We start from the raw sequence: 26732 nt of genomic DNA, 5'->3' as shown, positions 1-26732 counted from the left end.
GGATTTATTTTGTTTATATTTAGATTGAAATTACAACTATAAAATCATATTATGGGGACAAAATAGTTTTCAATATGCATACACATATATATCCATTAATTCCTATTTTTATATCTTAATTATATATGAAAAAATTGGGGTAGTTAAAAGAAATAATATAAGTTATACTTCATTAGCTTGGTAGCTCTCCAAAGAAAAATCCAAATAAACATCCTTGTCGCGAAGTTTATTCATGAAATTAGTGCTTAAATCTTGATAGTCACGTTTAAATCAAAAGTCTTATCTAATTACTAGTGCATTTAATATCATTATTGATTTCTATGGGTCCGTGGCGTTCATATTTGAAGAACTGGGTATATCGAAAAAAACAGGAATGTGATATGATGTGATCCTTGGATACTTTTCTTTCATATTGTGAAAATAATAGATGTTCATCATTATTTATTCGAATTTGCAATTTGTGGTCACAGCCTATAATTTTCGCATTTCCGAAAATTTCAAATGCAAGGCTAGAATCAAACGGCAAAACTTAAAATGAGAAGCACTACGTCTTGAGTGATGCCATCAATTAAGCAACAGCAAACTACTAATGTTTGAGGATACGTAAAGCGTTAACTAATTCATAATTTTGATCACTGCTCCAATCCTACATTTTTACTACAATAAAATTAAGGTTGCATTTTGTTTTATGGAAAATTAACTGGCAAATATTTTATTTTTTTTGGTCAATAAGACCGTTGCAAATATTATATCACTTCAAGAAGATTAATTTTGATTCTCCTTCTTGTTTCCGGGCTTCAGTACCTAGACTGCCAATTAATTAACCAATTAAACACATGATATTGATAGTAACACATTATCGGATTAACAAAAAAAAGAAGAAATTAAAAAAAGTAACACATTATCTGAACAAGTGAAGAGAAGAGCTAGACTTCTTTTAACAAGTAATTTTCCTAAAACATATGCAACCTAAGCTTGCTATTAGTACTTGAGATATTGATTCACTAATATAACTACTCCCATTGCATATGTTGTCATTTTCCAATTGGCCAACGATAGTGGCTCTTTAATTTGCCTTGATCATGATATTTATTCCCAGCTTTCAAGTGGTGCAATCAACTCCTGAAGCCTTTGGTATACCCTCGCTGGCTCAACACCAACTCTTGATATTTTAACCTGATATAGAAAACATGTTATCAAAATGAGAATAAATTATGTGGTTGTTCATCAACCTATTGATTGGACCTAAAAAAGAACTGAAAACAACTTAAGACTCACCCACATCCACACGCATTACGAGTCATTTATTAATTAGTACAAAATAGATATCTTTCTTTTGATTTTGAGAATCATACATACATACATATATGTGGAAATGTCATCGTACCTGAGCATGAAACGTGTAAAAAGATCTTATCAGCAACGGTGGAGAAGTTGGCAGCGACAACTTCAGCACCCTCTTCCTCAAGGACACTAATTACTTCATAGAGCATGAAGTTCTTATTCAACCCACTTATCAACATCACTTCAATGCCCGAACCCAAGTCCTTTATTTCAAGTAGAGGCAACTCAGAGCCAGTATTGAAAATCCTATTATTGCTTTGGTTTGACATCATCATCATGTTCATGGCTTTCTCCTTCTCCCCCTTCAATTTCTCTATTCTTTCTCTCAGATGCTTTATGTACGTGGCTGCTAGATGAAGCTGATCCTGCTGGGAAAGCATGTCCTGAAATAATATTGGTTCATTTAATTTAATTAATTCTAGCTCAATTTATATATTTTTCATGAACTTGGTCATGTGATAATGGATCAATGAACTACTACGTACGTACCTTGGAGGTTTTGAGGTAATTGGAAGGAATAGTGGAAACAAGCTTGAAGCAGAGAGATTTCATGTGAATCCTGCGGTTCCTTTCAATAGTTTTGCGATCAAGTTTTGGTGAACCACTAGTATTAGTGTTTGTGTTTTTCATCTTTTCAAATTCACAAAGGCAAGTATATAGTGTTTGAGCTACGTACTATGGTTTGGTTGAGGGTGGTGATACATATGGAATGAGATGAAGATGAGTGAAGCGAATTTAGATTGAAAAACAAAGAGAGACACGCGTTTATATAGACACAAGAGAAAAGGAATTGGGGTGTGTAAGCCAGTGTGGGCAATACAGACCTTTGATAGTATCGTTAAAAAACATTGAGGTGCATTGTGTCTGTGGCCCCACAAGCAAATGACAATAAAGCCCATGACAGCTATTGATGGGTACCCAGCAAGGGAACTGGACCCCAAAAGTCTGACAAATAGGGGCACAAACAGTCAAGCTGGTCCCTGGCCAAGAAGTGACTCACACGGTCACTCTCTTCCAAATGACTTTTTATTTTTTTAAGCAAATGCAAATAAGTATCTTTAGGATATTGTTAACAAATTAAAACAAAGGATATTTTTATTAAAATAGGTAAAATTGTCTTTTTCATGATTTTCTAAAAAATTTATAATAAATATTTTTTTTAATTCATTAATCAATGTTTTAAAGATATATATTAGTTAGCAATACTTTTTTATCATTAAAGTTAGAATAGTATTTTACATATTTCAATTATTTCAATTCCCTATGAAATTAACCATTGATCCAAAACTTAATTGTATTTAAAACTCTTTCTCTCTCTCCAATGATATATTATACGATAATCAAATTAATTTTTTTCCTATAAACTCAACCTATGTTATCAAGTGAACTATACTAATTGCATGTTTTATATACGCATAAAACACCAGGTCTACTAACCCACTAAATTCGGATTATTGGAAGAATTGGGATAGATGCATAAAAAAAAATACTAAGATTAAATAACAATGCACATAATAAAATTGTTATTTTACCTTTTTTGAATATGTAGTAGATTTTGGCTTACACCCTTTAATTTTTAAACAAGGATTTTTTTTTTCGTTTTATCGTTAACAAAAAGTAATATTAAATTTTAGCATTTCATTTAACCATAAGTTTAAAATTCATTTAAACCTATAGTATTAAATAATTAATGAAAAAAATACTTATTATTTTACTTGAACTTAATAATCATTGTAAATGATGATCAATCAAATAGGCTACTCAAATCTTGAATATTTATATGGAAAACTTTATCTCTTAGTCATAAGATAAAAATATAATCATAATACTAAAAAATATATTTTATTTGAGAAAATATAAAATAATTATTCTATCTTTTCTTATTTACATAAAGGAAAATAGTTAAAATAAATAATCCAAATTTTTCTTATGTAAAAGACCAGTCAAATAAAACAATATAATTTGAACTCACATGCTATTGTTTGCATACCTCACACTTCTAACTCAAGTTTCGGAGTCTCTTTACAAGACTTTCCCACCACTGTTTATTGAGAGGCTCAGGAAAAATCAAAATCACCACAGTGAGCAACCTCTTGCCTGGTAAGAACACTTATTTAAAAAGTAAAGAAACAAGCATAGCAACAAGAAACTGAAATTTAGAAAATAAATTAAAACTGTATTTTTATATAAAAAAAAAATCATATTTTAAGAGTATTGAAAACATTATAGTTTTAATGTATATATATTAAGTAGAAGGCTTGGGTGTTAGTATTTTATAAGTATTTATATATATATATATATATATATATATATATATATATATATATATATATATATATATATATATTTTGTAATTTTTTTGAAAATTTGAGGATAAAATAGATTAAATTATTTTATTGAAAGTAAAATTCATCAAAAATTAGAGATAAAAATGCAATTAAACTTAAATTTGTATATAATATATTACCCGTGTATTACCATTATTTTTTATTAATATAATTTATTGAATTATAAATATATATTATTCTGATTGTTTGTTTCGAAAATTAATAAGTTTAAATATATAATCAAATACTTTATTCTTATATGTTCTTAAAGTATATATATTACGTTAATATATAAGACAATTTTATAATCAACCGTGAATTCTGAGATAATATTTTATACTATATGTAGTATATTTTTTTTATTAGTGAACCGTTATATTTGTTAAGTTTCAATTATAAAAACCGTACTTAATAATACTTACAAAAAAAAACTTTGTTTTGTCTTAATAATGGCAAGTCCGTTGACCCAGGAGCCACCTTATTAAATAGTTGATCTGTAGCAGTTTGCAATATCTATCATCACGTTAAGGGTAATTTCGTAATTATATCTGACTCATCTCAAATATCTCAAGTGATTAGGCTCGAACGAGTCGCAACTGTTGATTCTTGACCTTGTCATTTCCTCGAAACTGCAATAAATCGGCCTTCTCCCATTTTCTTACCGTATTTGCTAAGACGCCAGAAAAAGATTTTGCTAGATTTGAATGAGCTCGGCAAAATTATGTTTGAATATAATTCATTTTAGAATGATTTATGTTGTAATATTTTATTATAAAATTAATTTAATCAAAAATAAAATTCAGTATAAATTTGCTATCAACATAAAAGTTATTTAAATCTAAAATTAATTTTTTAACATAAAATCAAACAGAATATCTAAGTCTGTAGGATCATAGGGTGACAACCAGCAAGGAACACAAATAAATCCTACCTTTCATCAAATAAATCCAAGTTGAGCCAATCAATCCAGTTCATTTTACCACCTCTAGGGAAGAATGAATGAGCGACAAAAAAGAATAGGTAAGAAGTGAAGAAGGGTCGATGAAAGTATCAAAAGAGACAAAACAACTTCCAAAAACCTAAAATTAGAAAGATGCCACATTAACAAAGAAGAATGGGATCAAATTCTACAATAACTTAAGGGTTTGTTTGGTTGTTGCATGGGGAGAGAAATAGGTAGAATAGAAAAGAATAGGTGAGAAGAGAAATAGATAAAAAAAAAAAGGTGAAAATATAAGTGATTTGATTGAAGAAAAATAAAAAAGAAATAAGATAATAATAGAATGATAGGATTTATAGAAATATCTTTTTAGTCTTTTAAGATTAATATTTTGTTTTTTTGCAAAATTAACATCCAAGAGAGAACTAGGACTATAACGTAAAATGTCAAATTTTTTAATAAATTTCTCATGAGAGTGGAAGTCTCCAATTGTGGGTTTCATCTTTTTTAAATAAAAAAAATCTTTTCTCTTATGCTCAATCAAATCACGGGATCATTGTCTCTTTCCTTCTCTTCCCTCCTCTTCTTTATTTCTATTATACCAAACAATGTCTTAAAATTAGTAAGCAGAGATTGTCATAGTTGAGAGAAGTGGTTAAGAAAACCTTGGTGAGATTGTGCTATAGAGGATATACTAAATGCTTTCAAAACTATATATAATCACAAATTTTCTGTAAGTTTTGAAAATTGGTCTAAAAGGATTTTGAAATGAGTTAAAAACTATTCTAATCAAATACATTTTGTTTTAACATTTGCATTGAAAAAGTAGAAAATAGAAACTGATAACCTGTCTAAATGGATTAAAGATCTTGAATCCAAAATCTTAATAAAGGTCACCTGCATAAAAATTTAAGAAAAAAATTTGTCACTTACTATGATTCTATCCTACTCAATTCAATTTAAATTAGATATTCGATATAATATTTCAATGCATGGTGTTCCTTAAAAGAAGAATAATTTAATTATCCAGACAGTGAATGTTTTATGATTGTGATAAGGTTATACAAGATCATGCTATCTCTATTTAAAGTGCTTTAAAATTTTATATATTTAGTGTATACTGTACGATCTAATTTATTTATTTCAAAAAAATGTTTATTTTAATCATTTTTTGAAGCATACCTTTAAAAAGAAAGCAATTATTTAATTAAATTTAATTGTTTTCAAATATACGCCTATATTTATTGTACGGTGATGAATCTTATCAGGGCGATTCTAGAATTTTTTTCGGCCTTAGACAAATTTTGTATTTGAAATTTTGTTAATTAAAATTTAATAATTAAGCAATTTAAACATTTCATTCTATACGAATTCATTCAACTAATATCTTTACAATATAGTTATCTCAAGTTAATTTAAAAAAATATTATTTTCTTTCAAAAATGACAACAATTCCTAGTATTAATAATCTTATGTAAATATTACATGCATGTAAAATGAATTAATTTTTTTAAATATAATTTAATATTTCTAATAAAATATTAATTAGTTTTTTGTTAGTACTTATTTGATTATATTTGTTTCACGAAACAATTTAAAACTACTAATATTAAATTAATATTTACTAAAAAATTTAAGATTGATATAATATTTCTTTTAATTCATTCTTTTTTAAAAAAAATTATCAACTATTGTAAACTAAGAGTTTGGAGGAGGGCCTAATTAAGACAATGGCCTCATTGGCGTTGCCATAGCCACGGCTCTGAATCTTATCTAATTGAATGGTACTCGAATGTCCAACGTATATTCAAATACAAGTAATCTTAAAAACTAAAATAAAATAACTCATTGATGACAAAGTGTTATGAAATAACTAACACAATTTTTTTTAAATGTTGAAAAGTTTAATCATTACCAAACAGCTATGGAAAAAAATGTATTATAAAAATTAATTGACAAGCCATAATCCAAATCTATGAGTGAAAATTGAGCATGCACTCTAATTTTGATCGGAAGGAAAGAAAATAAGAAATCTAGTTCATAGCATTCAACCAGCCTGGATTCGGAAGCTAGCTTCTTATCATGAATTACTGTAAAATTTCTTTGTCGGTTCTCTCCATGCATTGAAATCGTGGATTTAAAAAATATGATTAATTTGAGGTACGGTTCAAATCATAATTGATTATTACAACTCTTGTTAAAACGTGATCCATGTTATTTATTTTGCTGGGACAAGTACTCTTGCAATGACGCAACGAAGAACCCGAACCTGTCCTATAATTCGGACGTTGAATCACGACCGTGGCAACGTAGGACTTCAATTTCACAGCTTGGAGCAAGTACAAGTAGTTGCCAACATTTAACGACGCAATTCTGGTAACTGAAAAAATTATCGGCGTCGGTGTCAAATTTGACGCCGCCGTAAGTTTTAAAAACTTTCTGCAGATTATTATAGAGTTGTAGAACTTGAAGGAGTCGTTGGTTACTCGCCTCTCTTTATAGAATAATAAAAATATCACTATTTAAAAAACAATTTTTTACCATGCGCATTTGATAATATATAAGAGAGAGATAATTTTATAAATATGAAATTTTTGTTGGAGTTAATCTACTTTTTTCGGTTGTGATTTTTGGAAGAATCAAACAAGAGAGGGAGAAAACTTGAGTGACAGAACAATAACAAACTTGTGAATGAGAATTAAAATGCCTCAAAAATTGATCACACACATATGATCAGGGTTTAGAGACTGTTTTTATATACTAAGTAAGGCTTAACCATAGTTAATTACCAACCCAACTATTATGGCTAAACTTTAATGCATTTCAAAGACTAACAAAATTGGACAATTACATTTGAATTATACTATTTTTAACACACCACCTTAATTCAAATATGTCAATTTGTGCATCCCAATTTTATTCTTCATTTCTTCAAGTCTCTTAGGTTTCAAAGTTTTGGTTAGCATATATGCAAACTGCTCCTCAATTCTGCAATGCTCAAGTGTTAGTTTGTTCTTGTTAACTTGGTCACGAAGAAAATGATATTTTATCTTTATATGCTTACTGTGTCCATGAGCTATTGGATGCTTAGTAAGGTCTGTGGCTGATTTGTTATCAATCCTGAGCTTCATTACATTATTAGACTTGATGTTAAGCTCTTCCAGTAACATTTCTAGTCAAAGGGCTTGCCTTGCACCAAAAGCAGCTGAGATGTACTCAGCTTCACAACTAGATAATGCCACCACTTCTTGTTTCTTTGAACACCATGATATAGGAGCATTTCCAAGCATGAACATGTACCCATATGTGCTCTTTCTATCACCAATGTCTTCACTCCAATCTGCATCTGTGTAGTCAATAATTTCTATCTCAAAATTTTCTTTTGTTGTAGGAAACAAAATTCCACATTCTAGTGTGCCCTTCACATATCTAAGAATTCTCTTAGCTGCAAGTAGATGATCCTTGCAAGGTTTCTTCATGAATATACTAACCAAACCAACTCCATAGGTGATATCTGGCCTAGAATTACACAAATATCTTAATAAGCCAATGAGTTACCTATATAGTGTTGAATCAACCAAGTTTGTGTCTTCACCAGTAGACAGTTTTATTCATAGTTCACAAGGAGTGGTAGCAGAGAATTGCAATTAAGCATATTGAACATTTTCAATATATCAGTTGCATATTTCTTTTGGTGAAGGAACATGCCACTCTTAGTTGTCACAAATTCCATACCTAGGAAATAAGCTATTCTGCCTATATCATACATTTCAAACTCATCCACATTTCCTTCTTAAACCTGTCAATCTCCTATTTGCTATCACCAGTGACAAGAAGATCATCCACATACAAGCATAGCATCACTACACCAGTTACTCCACAGTCCTTCAAGTACACTCCATGTTCAGTGGTGCATTTTAGAAACTTTTGCTTCTGCAAAAATCCATCAATCCTCTTATTCCAGGCTCGTGGAGCTTTCTTTAAGCCATATAGGGCTTTGTTCAGCTTCATTACCCTATCTTCCATGCCTATCTTCTTATAGCCAGGTGGTTGCCTTGTGTATACTTCTTCTTCTAATGGACCATTGAGAAAATCAGACTTCACATCTAGTTGACTCACTGTCCATTTCCTCATGCTAGCAATTGCAACTATGAGTCTCACTGTTTCAATTCTAGCTACAGGGGCATATACTTCATTGAAATCAAGACTAGGCTTTTGCAAGAAACCTTTTGCAACTAGCCTTGCCTTATACTTGAAAATTTCACCGGATGGCTTGACTTTGGTTTTGAAAACTCACTTCACTTCTATGGCTTTCTTATTACTTGGTAAATTCACCATTTCCCAAGTTTTGTTTTTCTGAATTGATCTAAATTCCTCTTCCATGGCCTTCATCAACTCACCATTAACATTGCTAGCAGCATCAGGGAAGACAACATAGTCTTGAAACCTCACTGGTGGAGATATCTGTCTTAGTGACCTTCTCAAAGGTACAACCCCAATCACATCTGACCCATCATTCACATTTTGCTCATCATTCACATATTGCTCATTGTCAATCTGAACTTCATCATGTATTTCTTCTCCTCCCAGTTCAACTTTTACTGTTTCATTGGTTTGTCTTTCCATACCAATGTTTCAGTCCTATTCCTTTGTCTCATCCACAATCACATCATTACTTATTACAATTTTCTTGCTCAAGGGATCAAAAAGTTTATAGGCCCCAGTACTGTGATAACCTACCAAGATCATGGTTTGAGCCCTTGAGTCCAGTTTTCTTTTATTCTGTTCAGGCATATGCCTGTAACAGAGTGAGCCGAATACCTTGAAGTGTTTCACACTAGGCTTGAGTCCACTTCAAGCTTCTTCTGGTGTAAAATTGTTAAGCCTCTTTGTAGGACATCTATTCAAGATGTGAGCAGCAGTGGATACTGCCTCTGCCCAGAAATCATGTGGAAGATACTTCTCTCTCAACATGCATCTAACCATATTTAGCAGTGTTCTATTCCTTCTCTCAGTAGTTCCATTGTGTTGAGGAGTGTATGGAGCCATTACCTCGTGAATTATTCCTTCTTCCTTGCAAAAATTCTCAAATTCAAGTGAAGTGTACTCTCCTCCTCCATTAGTTCTAAGCATTTTAATTGAACAACTATATTGTTTTTCAACTAGTAACGTGAATGATTTAAATGTTACAAATACTTCACTCTTTCTCTGTAACAGGTAAACCCACATTTTCTTTGTAAAGTCATCTATAAAAGAGACAAAATACAAGTTACCTCTATGAGATTTGATTTCAAATAGGCCACACACATCAGAGTGAATCACTGCAAGCTTCTCTTTGGCCCTAGTTGGAACTACTGCATTGTAAGTCTTACTTGGTTGTTTTCCTTCGCAGCATCTACCACACACTTGCCTTGGTACTTCAATTGAAGGTAGTCCCACAACCATGTTCTTCTTTTGCAGCTTATTTAGGCTGTTGAAGTTCAAATGTCCAAGTCTTCTATGCCACTTCCACACATTGTCATTGCTTTGAACAGTCAAGCACTTCTGCTCAATGGTGCTCACACCCAGCTTGAATGTTCTGTTCTTATACACAACAACTTTCAAGACACATGTCCCATTAGAATAAACTACTTCCATGTGTTCACCTTCCATGTGAATTGAGAATCCTTTCTCTAGCAAATGTCCCAAGCTTAGCAGATTGTTTTCCATGTTAGGAACATATAGGACATCACTGATAGTCACCTTGCTCCCATCTACTTTTCTTATGGCCACCTTGCCAATTCCTTTAGCCATTACTTACCTGCCATCACCAAATTTGATGCTTCTTTTCACTGTTTCATCAATTTCACAGAACCAATCTTTATGTCCTGTCATATGGTTTAAATAGTCAGTGTCCAAATATCACCATTCCTCATTGTGTGTTTCACTGTTAACAATGGCCATTAACATTTCTTCTTCATCAACAGAGTCACGCACGAGTTGTGCTTCTTCACCCCTCTTTCTAGGCACTTTAGGATTACTACACTCATCTGCATAATGACCATACTTTTGATAGTTATAGCACTGAATGTGCTCCTTTGATTTCTTCTTTCCCTTTCCATTGTTTTCTCTTTCTTTCTTTTGATTCTCACTTTTAGAACCATTGTTTTCTTGTTTGTTATACTTCCACTTGCCTTTCCCTTTCTTATTCTTCCAAGAATCACCACCACCTTTTTTTTTTATTTTTAGCAAATAGGACTTTCTTGGAATCCTTCTCCTTTTTCTTAATATCTTCTCTGTTCTTCATCTTTAACTCGTGTGCTTCCAAAGAACCCAGTAATTGCTCCAATTTCAACGTTTCTAGGTCCTTTGATTGTTCAATTACAGAGACAGCATGATCAAAGTTTGGTGTTAAACCGGTGAGTACCTTTTCCACCTTCATCGAATCGATCACCACCTCACCACAACTCTTCATTTGGTTTGCAAGAATCACTAACCTGTTTATGAATTGCGCCACCTTTTCGTTTGATTCCATTTGAAGCAAACCCAGTTGACACCGGAGTGCCATCAATCTCACCTTCTTGGTTTGCTTGTCACTGGCATAAGTTGTAGCCAACACATCCCATGCTTCTTTGGTCGTCTCATAGTCAGTGATTTTCTCCAGGACATTTGAATCCACACATTGATGAATTAGGAAGATTGCTTTATCATCTTTCTTCATCTGTTCACGATGGGTTGCCTTGTGTGCCTCCGTGGGGTTCGTCTCTAATGGTATGACGTCGGTGCTTATGATATCAAGCACGCCTTAATATCTGAATATCACCTTCATTTGCGTCGTCCACCTCTCATAGTTGGTTCCATCGAAGATTGGTAGCTTCGCTGGGATTTGGTTGTTGTTCTTCAACATCGCCATACGCTGCCGTGGATAGTGTAGCTCTGGTGCCAATTGTTGGAGTTAATCTACTCTTCTTGGTTGTGGTTTTTGGAAGAATCAAACAAGAGAAGGAGAGAGCTTGAATAACACAACAATAACAAACTTGTGAATGAGAATTAAAATGCCTCAAAAACTAATCACACACGTATGACCAGGATTTACATGTTGTTTTTATACACTAAGTAAGGCTTAACCATAGTTGGTTATCAACCCAACTATTATAACTAACCTCTAATGTATTTCACATACTAACAAAATTGGACAATTACATTTAAATTATACTATTTTTAACAATTTTTTAACGAAGATAATGTTATCCTAAGACCATTTTGTAAAAATTATCTCAGAAGTAAGTGGGATTTTTAATGACGCGCAACATGTCTCTTCCTTTACTCTCTTGTGCTTAGGATTTCCAACGAACAGGGCCGTGACACTCTCTTGTGACCCACGACAACTTGGAGGATGTTCGGTGAGAGGTGAAAGATCATGCACCACCTCACCGGTCACCGCAACATCATGGAGCTCTGCGGCAGCGGTGAGCTTTTCGACCGGATCATCGCCAAGGGCCATTACCCCGAGCATGCCGCCGCCAACCTGTGCCGCCAGATTGTGACGGTGGTCCACGATTGCCACACCATGGGAGTGATGCACAGGGATCTCAAGCCAGAGAACTTCCTGTTCCTCAGCAAGGACGAGAACTCGCCGCTTAAGGACACATGCTTCGGTCTCTCCATTTTCTTCAAGCTCGGTTAGTTCCGCTTCGTTTCTTCAATCCCCTCTTCGTGTTCCTGGTCCTTGGCCTTCCATATCGAGTGGGTATTTTGATGATTGTCATTTTCGTTTGTAGATTTGTTTCTGTGTAAAATCCATATGGTCTAGATCTTCTGAAATTTATTCTCCCACGACTTTTTGTAGAGTAGGGGAAGGATCTGGATGAATTTTTCTGGTCAATTGCTGGTATGATTTTCTTCAAAGTGTGATTTATTAATTTATGTTCTGAAGTTGAATGATTGAGGCTAGATATCATGTTTGTTAACAAAAAGAAATTCCACATTTGCAGGGAAGTTCCAAACTGAAATTGGCAAAGCCTGGACATCAAGAAGGAAGAATAATATATACCCAGTATTAAATTTTCTTCTTATTTTTTGTCTAAAGAATCAGCAGAAGATGAATGTTGTGAAGCAATTATATATTCTACAAGAGAGAATCGATAAGGAGGGTGCTGATTCTGCAGTACAGAAATCTTTACTAACGTCTTTAAAGGTGAATTGTTTCTTTAAATACTCAAATTTTCAAACATGCAGTGTAGTGAAGGGAATTTTACTAATTTTTAATTAACAACTATTCTAAAATACTATAATATTATATGTTGCTTTATGTGAATTGTTTTAATTAACAATTATTTTAACAACTACATTCGTTCAGATGAATTGTGTTAGAGAAAGTTAACTCTGTAAAAATTTCTTTTTCCTCTCAAATCAAAGCTAATGTTTTAATATTCATATATTGATCTTAATGCTCGTTTAGTTATTTCTATAACTAATTGTAGAGGACAATTTTTTTTTAAAAAAAAATAATTACATTCATTCAGATAACTTGTGTGTTAGAGAAAGTTAACTCTGTAAAAATTAAAAATTGTAGTGGATATAGAATTTGATTTACATTATCTTATTTACATTTCAAACACATTGTTGTACTCTTCTCAACTTATTTTTAATTTTCTTTATTCAAATGCAAATTAAATTTATTAAAAAATATTTCTTTAAAGTTAATTTTACCTATATTAATTTTTATCAAAATTTAAAATCAACAATATATTAGTGGTTGTTTTCATTGGCAATACTACATTGCTAATGGGTTAGAAGTTTAAAATTCGAATTCTTCCATTTTATTTTTACCCAAGCCCTGTAGATTTACTCGTAGTTATAGATACTAGACCAACGATAATATTGTATCAGTTTTTTTAAATATCAGTAGTGATCTACTTCTTTTTACCCCGATAATGATTCATGAAAACTAATGCAATAATTGAATGCAGGTCAATTCCCAAATGCGTCAAGCAACTAAATAAGTAGGAGACGTTTACGTTGGAATATAGTTGAAATTTATGTTTTAGAAATGTTACACACGTGTGTAACGCGCTTGTTCGTTGAATTTTATTTTTGCGGCAACAACCGGCATTGTTTGGCTGTTCCTTGGAGTACGTGTTGTGTGTTTCGAAAATATCTAGTACTAAAGTCTTATGTCATTTATTTACGCTTTATTTTGTTTTTTTTAATAGAAATTGAGAAGAGAGAAAAAATGAGATGACAGAAGTAGAAGAGAAAAAGAGTTTTTAAATCGTTTCATTGACGAGAGAAGTAGAGAAGTGATGATGAATATGTTTGATTTAAAGAATAAAAATAGATAAAATAAAAATAAAAAAATTAATTAAGATAGAAGATAAAAGGTGTGAATTTTAAAAAAAAATATTCTTTTCTTTTTTTTTCAAACACACCAAAAATATTTGTGTGTGATCCACCAAAAAATCTCTTCTCTGGGGAAGTGAGAAATTTTTTTGTTAGATGTACTAAAATTATAATTATAATCTTTTTATTTTTTTTCTATTTTTAAAAAATCTACATATATAAGAGCAAATATGTCTTCATAAGAAAAATGTTTTCTTTGTTTTCAGTTTTCTATTAAACCAAACAAGTGAAGCGAAAATTTATTAATTTCTTATGATTCTCTCTTTTCTAACATAATAACATTACCTCTTTTTAGATAAAGAAAGAAGTCATATAATTTGGAACAAAAGAGTGAGTATATGATTTGGAAAAGGACAATTATATTTGTACATTCATTTTTTTTAAAAAAACCCACCTAATTATGAAATGGAAGCTTAAAAGAGAAGATAAAAGGAGAAAAATCAGAGTTCAATTCATTTTGCTAACAAAACTAATATTCTAAAGCTAACATTTGTAGATAATTAAAAAGTTACCTATAATGATTATATTCTATAAGACATTTAAACTAATTTATAATTTTTGTATTAGTTGAAAAATTCACTTAACTATTTAGTAAACAAGCTTTTTTCAATAGTTTCTACCTATTTTTTAAAACATTACTTGAAATAATGCTTTTTAAAATGCTAGTTTTTTATGTCTAGTTTTTTTTTATAATTTCTTTTTTTTATCCTTAATATATTTATCATTGCTTGCCCTTTTAAAATAAATCAAAGTTTTATTGTTTTTTTTTACTCATTCATATAAGTTTAATGTATCAGTGTTCATTTGTTTCCTTTTTTCCTTCAAACATGCATATCCTTATTTTGTTTTCAAACGTGTACACTAACTTTTTTTTCTCCTCGTAATGATATTACATTTTTAATTTAATAATTATATTATTTATTTTATTAATTTAGCATCATAAATCAAGACATTAATAATGATACATGATAGTTTTTTTTTTTGTTATTATATTTTCATTTTTTATGTTACATTATTTATTTTAACCATTTTATTACTTATAATATTTAATTTATTATTTCAACACTATATATTTATCTATTATTTTTTGAATAATTTTATATTAGATGATTTGTTTTAAATATTACACTAATTAACATAATAAAATAATGACCACTTAAGTGTATTTTCCACATTATTTTAAACTTGACTAAAAATATTTTAAGAAAAAATATAAGATTAATACTAGAATACTTAACATAAAAAATATAACATAAAATAATAAAATATAAATATATCTATTTTTATTATTTTATATTTTTTAACTACTTTAACAATTAATTTTATCGAATATTTATAATTTAATAAATTAATTTTTCACCTTCTACCTTCCATTTAATTTCTCAACTTTCAGCTAGTCAAGACCTATATCTTTTCTCTGTATCTTGGCCGGGTGCCATTTAACATTTTTAAGTGTCGAAAATTACTCCCTTTGAGAAAACATTTTTTCAGATAAGCATCTGGGAAACTATTTTATTTTTCTTTTGATTATACTTGTTTTATGAATTTTACTGCTCAATTTTTTTACATAGTATATCATCATCGTGTATATATATATATATATATATATATATATATATATATATATATATATATATATATATATATATATATATATATATATATATATAATTTTTATGCATTGTATTATCATATTGATAATAAAATGATGTTGGTTTTTAAAAAAATGACGTCCATACTTTGATACACATTTACGATATCAATAAAATGTGCAACAATTAATAAACACGGTGATATTAAAATAAAATAAAACTTGGGTGATAAATTCGTAAAGTAATAATAATTGGGTACTAAAATGTGCAATTAAATCTTTTATATTCTAAAAATATATATGAAATAATGTAAATATTTTTTAAAACTAAAAAAACAAAAAGATACGTTTCCCTAAACTAAATTGATTCTAAAGAAGCATTACTTTTGTTTTTAATTTTCTGTGATTATTTTTTATTTTCACTTTTTAATTTAAAAAATGATAATTCATTTTTTTTTGTTTTTAAATATTTGTATTAGAAACACTATTTGCTCTCTCTCGATACCTATTAAGAGACAACTTAATTAAAAGAAGAGTTTAGCTGTCCTTCTTGTGGTGGTGACTGCTCGGAAAATACGATTTTTGAGAGTGATATCCTTCTTAATCAGGCGTACGTGGACATTAACCAACTCATCTTCAAGGCTTTTTCATATAGCTATTTATCTAGCTAGTTGTGTGATTCACCTTTGACATGGGAGGCCAAAGAACAAATTAATTAGAAAACTTATCAAAAAAATATTTATTATTAACTAAAAGAATTTAGATATATTTTCTTTATTTAAAATAAATAAAGTTTTTCTCAAATTTTACTTTAGACTTCAATTTTTATTGAGTTGTTGAAAACTTGAAATGTTAATTTAGTTGTAGACGATATAGCAAAGTTATACTTTATTAATTCATATCCTTGGGTGTGACAGCTGTAATGTCTTAACTATTAAGCCCTTTTTCCCTTATTGAATTTTCATCTGTTTTTTTTTTATTATTTTAAAAAAAGAAAATTTAACACAAAAGAAACCAATTATTTATATTAATTGAAACCAATTTCAACATTTTAGTTTGAGTTATATCAAGCTTCAGAGTAAAAGCAAATCAGAGTAATATATGATACTAAGAAAAATCATAATATATAACCAAAGATGGTTGAGTCTAGTAAAAATATTAATTTCACACAAAATAGGAAACTATGATCTGAATTCTAATTAATGAGAAAAATATTTATAATCCATTCAAGATACACTTAATAAATAATTTAGTTAACAAGTTTCTAATGCACTTTACAAGTGTTTTCAAATTTAGATAAAACTGTGAATAAAACAATTGAAGGTGCATTGTACGGTTTTTTAAAAATCTAAATAACATTTATAAATAAAAATTAAAAAGAATTATAAATATTTTCATTATTAATAATAAATATCTTATTGTGTTAAATATTAATTAACTAAAGAGATAAACCTTTTAAAACTGAGAAGAAAATAATGAAAATAAATTGTCAAAATCAAGACATAGACTATTTATTGATTTGGCGCGTCAAAATGTAAAACTTTAAAATTAAATTCAATTTAAGATTCTAATAATATTAAAATTTAATTCATCTAAAAATTATTTCTTCAATTTATAAACTATAAAAATATTTAAAATAAAATAAAATAAAATTTTAAAATAATATATAAGAATAAAAAATTATCAAAAAATAAATATTTAGCGCATAAGAAGTCACATAATTTAATAAAAAATTTGAATAATTCATAAAATATTATTCTTTAAAACTGAAAATTCAAAGTTGAATTAACTAATTATTAAAGTAAAATTCATTAAAAATATACTTAAAAATATGACATAAATCAAATTTGCAATTTATCAAACATATGCGACCAGTGGTTGGTGATTTGAGTAATATATATGCACAAAGACTTATATTCGATTCTTATTGCTATGATTGCTAAAAAAAATCTAAATGATCAACTTTTTCATTTTGTAGGAGTATATAAAGCTTTATTTATCATTAATAATAAATAATTTATTATATTGAAATAAATTAATTAAAAAAATAAGACATTTAAATTTAAAATATTATGAAAATAAAATATTCAGAAAAGAACTATCAAAATTTAAGTAAATTATATTTTTTGATATAATATGTTAAGCTTTAAAATTTGAAGATAAATGCCGTAAATATCATTTTGTCCACTAAAACGATAATTCGTGTGTCGTAGTTGCAAGATGCTGCTCCTGTCTGTAATGTTGCTGTTGATAAGGTGGTAAAGCTCTGCCATTGATGCGAAGAAAATGTTCAGAGCAATATCAATGCCATTTTCTGGTGAGAGCGGGTGAGTGGATAAAGAGGGAAGAAACAGTCCATCAAAGCAGCTTTTGATTTGAAAGAAATGGGAGCAGAGATTATTGCTTCTGTTAATGGAGTTACCCGTAGGTTTGTTTTGTAATTTTCAACCATAATTCATAATTGCTATGTAAGATATTTTAAGTTAAGAAAAATCATATATGCTGAAAATAGAAAAACCATTTATGGCCAGAGTTAAATAATTATTTAAAGGCTTAAATACATTTTTGTTCATTCAATTTAACATTTTTCTATTTTTGTTCTTATAATTTTATTTTTTTATTTTAATGTTTATAAAATATGTTTAATTTATTTTCGTCTTTAAAGTATTTTAAATATCGTTTTTTATTACTCAAAACACTTTTTTTACTGCCAAGAGTGTTATGTAAGATATTTTAAGAAAAAAAATAAAATAAACACATTTTATAAAGATTAAAATAATTTTTTTTCAGGAACAAAAATGAAATAATGCTAAATTGTAGGGAGAAAAATTAATTTAAGTCTTATTTAAATTACTAATACAACTTCATTTGTTGGAGTTGTTGTGTGTTTTATTTATTTAATTTATTTTTCTCAGCAAAATACAATATATTAAAATAGGTACAAGGGTACCTAAAATCCATATACAATAATATACCTGAGAAAGTAACAAAAATAAAGAAGGTTATTCACTATTTTACCGTAAAATCAGTAAAATATATCATAACCCAGGTTACAAAGGCAGAGAAACCACCAAACTTTCCAAACAAAACCAAAAACAGGCACCCATCAATTATACCCTTCTCCATCAATACGTAAGACTTCTTGCACTTGGAATATCATTATCGCATCAGCCCCATCTTTCCAAATGCCACCATCTTTTTAGAACGCGTTTTTTATTAATAGTAATATTTATTACAATATCATATAAATTAAATATTAATCAGTGCTTACCATTTATATCAACGACTTTATCTCTAAATATAAGTAAAATTACATTAATATTATATCACATTAATTATTTTTTTTAAAAGTATGGATATTTTTTTAGCTAACAAAACAGTATCGATATTAGATACAGCTTTTTTTTTTGTTTTTAATACAAGCTGTATTTTTTTATTTAGCAAAAAAAAAAGATATAGCTTGTATTAAATAACTAGCATTTTTTTAGTTTTTTTTAATCTAAATGCGGTGCTTCATGCATTAAAAGGTTTGATCCAAAATGGTTTATCTCCTGCATATGCACTTATGCTGCAAAATAAATAAATAAATAAATAGAATGAAGAAAGGTTAGAGAGAAATAGAGTAGTTTCAGTTGCAGGAAAGTCCTATAAAAGTTACGGTCTGTTTGGATGTTTGTTTAAAGTTTTCTAAACAGAATTTTACTTTCCAAAACAGCAAACACAAAAGGAAGTGAGGGGAGATGGATTGATGTTAAGTTTAACGGAAGGGAATTATAAACACACACTCAAGGTGTGTCTAATTTAATTATAAGTTCAACGAATACACATTATCATGCTGTATGAATTTAGAATTTGAAATTTTTTATTCAACTGATGCACAATCCAATAGATATTTAATGGATCAATCAAACACTAAAAGATAGACTTTAAATAAATTTGTTTGCAAACATAATTCTGGGACTGCAAGCGTTTACTCAAACATGCTCTTAGCTTGTTGAGTACTAAATATGTATTAGTAGATTGTTTTTGTTCTTAACAAAACAAAGTTGAGAATTATAGTTTGTTTGAATTATGAACAAAATGAAAGAAATAAGAATAATAGAACTATATACCTAAAAGCAATTCTTTGGTATCTGATAATGCAATGGGAAAAAAGTAAAACTGAAGTGAGGAGAGTGACCACGTAGACACACAGAGAGACACGCCAAAATTAAAACTAAACAAAGTAAAGGTGACCACTTTGTAGCTCTGGAGATGGTGAACGTGTAGTAAATGCGAAGGAGTACAGTGTGCAACACGCGCACACTCAAACAAACAAATCATCACAAGTCAATGTGCCGTTGGCGGTGCTTTGCGTGTGTGTTGTGTTAGTTCATCCTCTCTCACTCCTTTTTTCTCCTTTTCTAATCCTTTCACTTCACTCATCTTTTTTCCCCCTTTTCCCTATTTTCATCTTCTTTTGCATTTTTCTCCGACTCCGTTTCATGCATTTTCCCGCTGCTTAAGGACCATCCTCCAATACCACGCCGCTTCTTCTTCCTAGGGTTTCTCTGAACCAATTCCTATGGCCATCAGAGGCGTCGATTTCAAGTGGTTAGTTAATTCTCTCTCTCGTATGAGCTTGATTTCAAGATCGCCTTCTGTTTTTTTTTTTTATTCCAGTTTTGATTGAATGTAACTCATTCCTTGCAGGTACGATGGCTTTTTCTTGTTCATGCTCGCCACCAGTGTGTATCCTTTCTCAATTCAGCTTCTGAATTTTCCTAATTTTGCTGCCATTCTACATTTTCACTTGCCTCATCATTCCTTCCTTCTCTAGCCACTTTCTAATTTAATCTTAATCTGTTCTGTGAGAAACATTGAAAAAATAAATAAGAAATGTGTGTTCTTTAACCTCACTACTTGTAGAGTTATTGTGGCAATCAATTGGAAGCGGTATCATTCTTGCACGTATCCGCTGCATATATGGATTGTGGTGGGGTTTCCTTTCCTTGTTTTAATTATTCCTTTCAATATCACTATCTATTTCTATTTTTTCATATATGATAAGGTAGCCTCGTAAATGATCCCTCTCCTTTTCTTTCATTTGTGTTTAGGTCGACTACACCACTGTGTTTGTTTTCCGGGTATTGATGTTTGTTGATAACGGGCTTTCTGCAGGAATGGGTTTGTAAGGCCTCCCATCCATGTTTTAATATAAATATTTTGGTTTTCTTCAATTTACATTGGTTGTATGCACTAATTTAATTGAAATTAGAGTATGATGGATAAGGTTTGGTGTTTCACCATTCTTTATGTTTCTCGGTATGTTGAATTGAAGGTTAGCCATATCTATGAAGCACGGATACTTCTCCCTGTTCAAAATGTCACCGTGTGTCTGACATGTTTCAGTTCTTCATTAGCCATATCTGAATGTGCAATAACTTGCATTCTGTAACTAAGAATTGCTAGCATTACACTCTATCAAATACACTATTATTGGCTGGAATTTATTGAAACTCATAAATAATGTTGGTTCACTCCCTAATTAATGAATGAGTGTCACCCAAAATTTTGTGATTTTAATAAATTTTAGTCAATAATAAAGAATTTGTTGGAAAGTGTATTGTTAGTGCCTCATCTAAAATAATTGTGCAAATGTTGATTGTCAACTTACAGCATGGGGATGTTGTTGATGCAATCTCTATAGTTCTACATGCAACTAATGTGCTCATAGCAGTAGCACCAAACTGCTTGTTGAAGGTGTATTCAAGTGTTTGACATGTGTCAGATACCAAGACACCAACACTTGATCACGTGTGTTAAACACTCCATTCTGGTGTTTTAGTAGAAAAAAAATAAAAGTAAAAAAATTCAGCTGACATGTGGAGGACATGGCTGGTTACAACTCTAACACCTACCTGACACTTCCATTTGGCTGGACATGAAAATGGATACGGCCCATACCAAAATTTCCATTTTTTTTTTAAATCAGAAACAAAAGCACGAGCATCTTGATTTTGGTTGTAGATGGATGGATTGAAGTTGAAAAATAGTTCAACAGTTCATCATCTTGTTTTATATTCTTTTTGTAGAGGAACAAATTGTTCAAATTGCATAATTATGTCTCTTAGTATTGTTTGCGAGACTCATTATAGCAGGGAAAATTAATACTTAACAATTTCATTCTCAATTTAGATCTTTTATGCTCATTTAATTTTATGTGTGTATATATCATGATTCTTGAGGGCGAGCCCTGGTGCAGCGGTAAAGTTGTGCCTTGGTGACTTGTTGGTCATGGGTTCGAATCCGGAAACAGCCTCTTTGCATATGCAAGGGTAAGGCTGCGTACAACATCCCTCCCCCATACCTTCGCATAGCGAAGAGCCTCTGGGCAATGGGGTACGAAGTTTTTTATATATCATGATTCTTAATTTAGATCTTCTATAAATGATGCTCATTTTTACTTTTATGTTATTATATATATTGTGCTGGTGTCATATATTTTGGACATTGCTGGTGCTTGCATGTCCATGTTTACATCTGTGCTCCATAGGTTCGTGTTGCCATTATTGTATGGATAGCTCTAATTTTAACATGAGATAAATTTGTTGAGGTCGGCTAGTAATTTGACTGAATCACACAGTGCCTTGAATTGGTGGCATGGCTTAAGTTTAGAAGTTAAAATAGCACTATGGGAACCTGAGGACAAACAAGTTTATGGAAAGTATTAATGGCCTGTGGTTTTATGAAAGGTTATTTTCATGTGTTCTGGAAAATGAAGTTTCCTGAGTTTGTTTTTCCACTTAATTTCTCTTAGGGGGTGGGGGTGTGCATTTATTTCAAGGTATAATATTGCATTCCCAAGAATTACATTCTCAAGGATACTATGACTGGGAGTGTTTTTTCTGAGTACATTTAAAAACTTCGTACCCCATTGCCCAGAGGCTCTTCGTTATGCGAAGGTATGGGGGAGGGATGTTGTACGCAGCCTTACCCTTGCATATGCAAAGAGGCTGTTTCCGGATTCGAACCCATGACCAACAAGTCACCAAGGCACAACTTTACCGCTGCACCAGGGCTCGCCCTCTTTTCTGAGTACATTTAAAAATACATTTTATTAAATTTTAGTATTCTAAGGAATGTTTTTTAAAATTAAAAAATGAGTACAAATGTAAGTGATAATTGAGTTAGCAAATAACTTCCCATATTCCCATGGAGAATATAACTTCCTATGAAGCACGGACACCCCAGCCCCTTGTCGTGTCTGGTGTCCGACACGCGTCCGTGTTAGTGTCGAACACTGACACGACACCCGTACTACGTTCTATATTTTGGACATTACAGGTGTCCACGTGTCCGTGTCCGTGTCCATGTCCGTGTCGTGTCCGGTGTCCGTGTCCGTATCGGTGCTTCATAGATAACTTCTACGTCGCTCACCATGGGAGTAAAAATAAAGTATAAGAATGTATTGTTACTTTCCCAGGGCATGAACAATTCCTGGTAATAAAATTTTAAAACTCAACAATCATGGAATATTACATTCCCAATTTCACTTTCGGGAATAAAATTTTTAACCTTGAAACAATCGCTCCCTTCGCTGTTGAGCATTCAAGTGCAAAATCATTTATGATCATTTGCTTGATGACTGATTTTTTGATTTCATAATATTATGAAACTCAACTAAAATGGCTCTGAATTTTTGTATTGTATCCAGCAAATGAAGTCAAATGATGTTTTAATTCATCAAGTCCTGGTACTAATTCAACTGCGCTTTTATGCCCCCTCCCCCTTTGTATGCTTCTAGAGATTTTGGGTGGCAGCAGAGATATGCTCGTTTCTGTGGAAGAGTAGTTGTCCTTTCAATCCTTGTGTTGCTTCTCTATCCATTTCTTTGGGCTTGGACTGTAATTGGTACCCTGTGGTTCAGCAGTGCCAAGAACTGTGTATGTTTTATTCCTGTTTTACCTTCAGTGTACTCTTGTTAACAAGCTTTTGATGCACAATGCAATTAATTACTTGCAGTTGCCTGAAGTGGGTAAAAAATGGGGCTTTCTCATCTGGTTACTTTTTAGCTACTGTGGACTCTTTTGCATTGCTTGCATGTCTCTGGGGAAGGTTAGTAGTGGTCTATTGCTACCTGTTATATGTTTTTACAGCTTGTTTCTGTGTGCCAAATCTTTTTGTTTGGCTTGTCATGTTTTTCTTGTTTCTGAACAACCCATCAACAGGAAATTTCTACAGAATACTATTCTCCTTCGTTGTTTCATATCTAGGTTAGCGTTGCTCTCATTGTGGTTTGTTTAACTCTTTGCAGTGGTTGACTCGAAGACAAGCACATTTATTGCGTGCCCAACAGGGTATCCCTGTATCTGAATACGGGGTAAGTTTTACCATTACTCAGCATATGTTACTGTGTTAGTTATGTGTATTGTGGATACTGCTGTTTGGCATCAAATAAGTGTTTCTAAACAATATTCTGAATCACCTGGAAAAAGTTTCCTTGTTTTTCCCCCCTCTGCCAGTAAAGGGAGTAAGGGACTGTGTTACTCTTCAGTTTGTAGTTGGTACAGTCGGTTATGTGTTAAGTTTGGAATAACATGTAATCTGACATACTGTTGAAGCTAGCTCATCGTCTGGTGCAATCTTTTCTAATAAATACTCTGAGAGTATGAGTCCATATTGCTTTGTTCTAATTTTACTCTTGTTTTGATTTTGTGAACCATGTCATAATTTTCATTTTATGAAGTTACGCTAATCTAGCACTTACAAATTGGAGACTGCCTGGTAACTTGTTAGATTATTTTGTTTTGTGCACATTTTCCAGATTATATATTGAATTGTGCTTCCTTTCACTGTTCAGCTTTATAGTTGGTTGTTCTGTTAGGGTGTGTTTGGATTTCTGTTGGGATGGTTTCAAAAGTATGTTTGAGAGTAAAATCAGTTTGGGGTTATGTTTGGGTACCCCCCAAAAGCATGTTTGAGAGTAAAATTTTACCTGGAAACTGAGTTTTGGAGAAGCAAAGCTTGGGATACTTTTGCAAACTCAGTTTGCAAACTTAAGTTTAACTCATTGAGTAAAATTTCTCTCTTATTTCAAAGATTTGTAAATACTAGGTTGATTGAAGTGTGATCTGTAATCATATTCTTAGCCATGTAAATGCATATTAATTTCTGTTTGATTATCCATACTTTACAATTATTAGATGGTAACAATTGCTCTTTTCTTTTTGTTAGGTTCTGGTTGACATGATCCGAGTGCCTGATTGGGCATTTGAAGCCGCAGGCCAAGAAACAAGGGGCATGGGCCAAGATGCTGCTGCATATCATCCAGGACTTTACCTAACTCCAGCTCAGGTAGTTTTGACTGATGTTTCTAGTCTTGTTGATTTCATATTAGAACTTCTGTAAAGTAACAGATCATGTTATTCTTTGTTAAGCAGAGTGAACTTTACTGTCAGTTTGTCACATAGTTAATGGAATGTATTATATATGGCTTGAATTTCATGAATTAGCCACACCATCTGTTTTATGTTTTTGACAATGTGTTGGTTATTATTTTGGCGCAGAGAGAAGCAGTTGAAGCTTTAATTCTGGAACTACCAAAGTTCAGGTTAAAGGCTGTTCCTACTGATTGCAGTGAATGCCCCATCTGCTTAGAAGAGTTCTATGTAGGGAATGAGGTATGCTTTTTCCTAATTAAGGATCTCAAGCAGGTCATGCCATGTGCTACTTGCCCATCTATTACTGAAAAATGTTCTCCTCATCTGACCTCATGAATTATTGGATCCCTGCATTTTTTAGAAAGTTGAGATGCAATGTGTATTGTAAAGGACAACTGAAAAATTAGTTTCACACTTACTCTAATGCAGGTCCGTGGCCTGCCCTGTGCTCACAATTTTCATGTTGAATGCATTGATGAGTGGCTTAGGCTCAATGTGAAATGTCCTCGGTGCCGTTGCTCAGTTTTCCCAAACCTTGATCTTAGTGCACTGTCCAGTCTCCGTGCTGAGCCTGAACAATTTTCTGCCAGTGTTGTGACAACAGCCAGATATGTGAGAGGCCAACCATCTAGTCTAAGTTACCGGCTAAGATTGCAGGGTCTTCTGTGTCCAGTCCGTGCTGAAATTGCAGGACCAGTTGGTGACATAGATAATGCGTTGAAAAATGCTCAGAATGGCGTTGTATCAATTGTGACTCAAAATGCATCATCATCTGGAGACCAAGCCTCTTCTGTCGAATGCATGCCTGTTACTGTCTGTCATTCCTCTGCACAAAGTTAGGCTACATTGTTTCTGAAGTCCTATTATATTTCTAACCCATTCTTGAGAAGGTGAAGAATGCATATCCATATCTGGCCCTTGTAAAAACGATGTTTTGATCCACATAAAGAATTGGGTCAGTTCCTTGTCGGGGCAGCTTGGAGTTGTAGGACTTGGAAAATCAAAGTATAATTTTTGGCTTAACTAACATAGATTAGAGCTGCAAATGTGTAGTTGTCTTTACGTTTAATAATAACTTGTAAAGAGAGTTTGAAATTCCAATTATATATTGAATTCTGCTTTTGCCTTTTACCTTCCTACTCGGGGATAAAATATTTTCACACTTTTTTGGCAGCAGGGTGTGTAGGGTTATACACACAGGCAGTGCTTGTAGGTATTTTGTAAAAGTCAATAAATTGATTTGTGATTGAATGAGTAAATAAGATCATTTTATTCTGTTAGTGTATTTTATTTTTATTTATTCAATGTGCAATATAATATTGTCTCTTCTATAAGAATTGACATTTTAGGATACTACTTATCAATACCTGTTAACATAGACTTGTCAACAGCTTCATTTATCTATTAACATATAGGGTGTGTATAGATAAATAGTTTAGTCAAACACTAAATAAGCTCTTATTAAATTTAAACTTATTTATGAATTTGATTCTGAAACTTTCTAAACAAAGTAAAAGGAATTTATTTGGATAAATTATAAATTAATTATATAAAATAAGGTTTTATTACATAGTGTTATGTGTCAATTCCTACTTAACTTTTTTCTTGCTTAATGTATCAATTTTCTATTTTTTAATTTCTTATTTTATATAAACTGTAGAATTATGTAAGGCGATTCTTTTAATCATTCAATATCTCAGTTTATGAATTAAGACAAATCAAGTTGA

The 26732-nt window shown here is 31.2% G+C and overlaps 3 protein-coding genes across 4 annotated transcripts; 2 read left to right on the top strand and 1 right to left on the bottom strand.

Annotated features, from left to right (window-relative positions):
• Nucleotides 1-909: 909 nt before the first annotated feature.
• Nucleotides 910-2086, bottom strand: LOC100787505 (uncharacterized). Its single transcript, NM_001252963.2, has 3 exons — nucleotides 1834-2086; nucleotides 1388-1727; nucleotides 910-1176 (listed from the first exon to the last, which is right to left on the bottom strand). Exons 1-3 carry the CDS (start codon nucleotides 1972-1974, stop codon nucleotides 1172-1174), a joined length of 486 nt encoding a protein of 161 aa, NP_001239892.1. The 5' UTR covers nucleotides 1975-2086; the 3' UTR covers nucleotides 910-1171.
• A 10115-nt stretch (nucleotides 2087-12201) lies between these two features.
• LOC121173820 (uncharacterized) lies at nucleotides 12202-13753 on the top strand. The gene is made up of 4 exons (XM_041011122.1): nucleotides 12202-12336; nucleotides 12445-12481; nucleotides 12585-12787; nucleotides 13563-13753. Exons 1-4 carry the CDS (start codon nucleotides 12241-12243, stop codon nucleotides 13593-13595), a joined length of 369 nt encoding a protein of 122 aa, XP_040867056.1. The 5' UTR covers nucleotides 12202-12240; the 3' UTR covers nucleotides 13596-13753.
• A 5977-nt stretch (nucleotides 13754-19730) lies between these two features.
• Nucleotides 19731-26264, top strand: LOC100785373 (E3 ubiquitin-protein ligase SIS3). 2 transcript variants are annotated; one of them, XM_003549577.5, is made up of 10 exons: nucleotides 19731-20176; nucleotides 20276-20314; nucleotides 20492-20558; nucleotides 20680-20753; nucleotides 23370-23508; nucleotides 23588-23680; nucleotides 23880-23945; nucleotides 24800-24919; nucleotides 25132-25245; nucleotides 25435-26264. In XM_003549577.5, the coding sequence occupies exons 1-10, from the start codon at nucleotides 20148-20150 to the stop codon at nucleotides 25843-25845; spliced, it is 1152 nt and encodes a 383-aa protein (XP_003549625.1). In that variant the 5' UTR covers nucleotides 19731-20147; the 3' UTR covers nucleotides 25846-26264. The 2 variants fall into 2 exon arrangements, with proteins under 2 accessions (XP_003549625.1, XP_006600649.1); XM_006600586.4 differs by lacking the exons at nucleotides 19731-20176; nucleotides 20276-20314 and having other exon boundaries at nucleotides 20493-20558; nucleotides 23280-23508.
• The last annotated feature ends 468 nt before the right edge of the window (nucleotides 26265-26732 follow it).

Source organism: Glycine max, chromosome 17 (genome assembly GCF_000004515.6).
Source record: "Glycine max cultivar Williams 82 chromosome 17, Glycine_max_v4.0, whole genome shotgun sequence".
In the NCBI taxonomy this organism is placed as follows: domain Eukaryota; kingdom Viridiplantae; phylum Streptophyta; class Magnoliopsida; order Fabales; family Fabaceae; genus Glycine; species Glycine max.
Note: the sequence above shows the minus strand (reverse complement) of the source record. Positions and strands in the feature narration are given on the sequence as shown.

Excerpts from the sequence above, each read along its gene's own strand:
- LOC100787505 (NM_001252963.2), bottom strand. The coding sequence starts at position 1,974 with ATGAAAAACACAAACACTAATACTAGTGGTTCACCAAAACTTGATCGC. Across the intron at positions 1,728-1,833 it reads ATTACCTCAAAACCTCCAAG|GACATGCTTTCCCAGCAGGA; the intron begins GTACGTACGTAG and ends ATATTATTTCAG.
- LOC121173820 (XM_041011122.1), top strand. The coding sequence starts at position 12,241 with ATGCTTCGGTCTCTCCATTTTCTTCAAGCTCGGTTAGTTCCGCTTCGT. Across the intron at positions 12,337-12,444 it reads TCCTTGGCCTTCCATATCGA|GGGAAGGATCTGGATGAATT; the intron begins GTGGGTATTTTG and ends TTTGTAGAGTAG. Across the intron at positions 12,482-12,584 it reads ATTTTTCTGGTCAATTGCTG|GGAAGTTCCAAACTGAAATT; the intron begins GTATGATTTTCT and ends CCACATTTGCAG.
- LOC100785373 (XM_003549577.5), top strand. The coding sequence starts at position 20,148 with ATGGCCATCAGAGGCGTCGATTTCAAGTG. Across the intron at positions 20,559-20,679 it reads CGCTGCATATATGGATTGTG|GTCGACTACACCACTGTGTT; the intron begins GTGGGGTTTCCT and ends ATTTGTGTTTAG. Across the intron at positions 24,920-25,131 it reads TTTACCTAACTCCAGCTCAG|AGAGAAGCAGTTGAAGCTTT; the intron begins GTAGTTTTGACT and ends ATTTTGGCGCAG.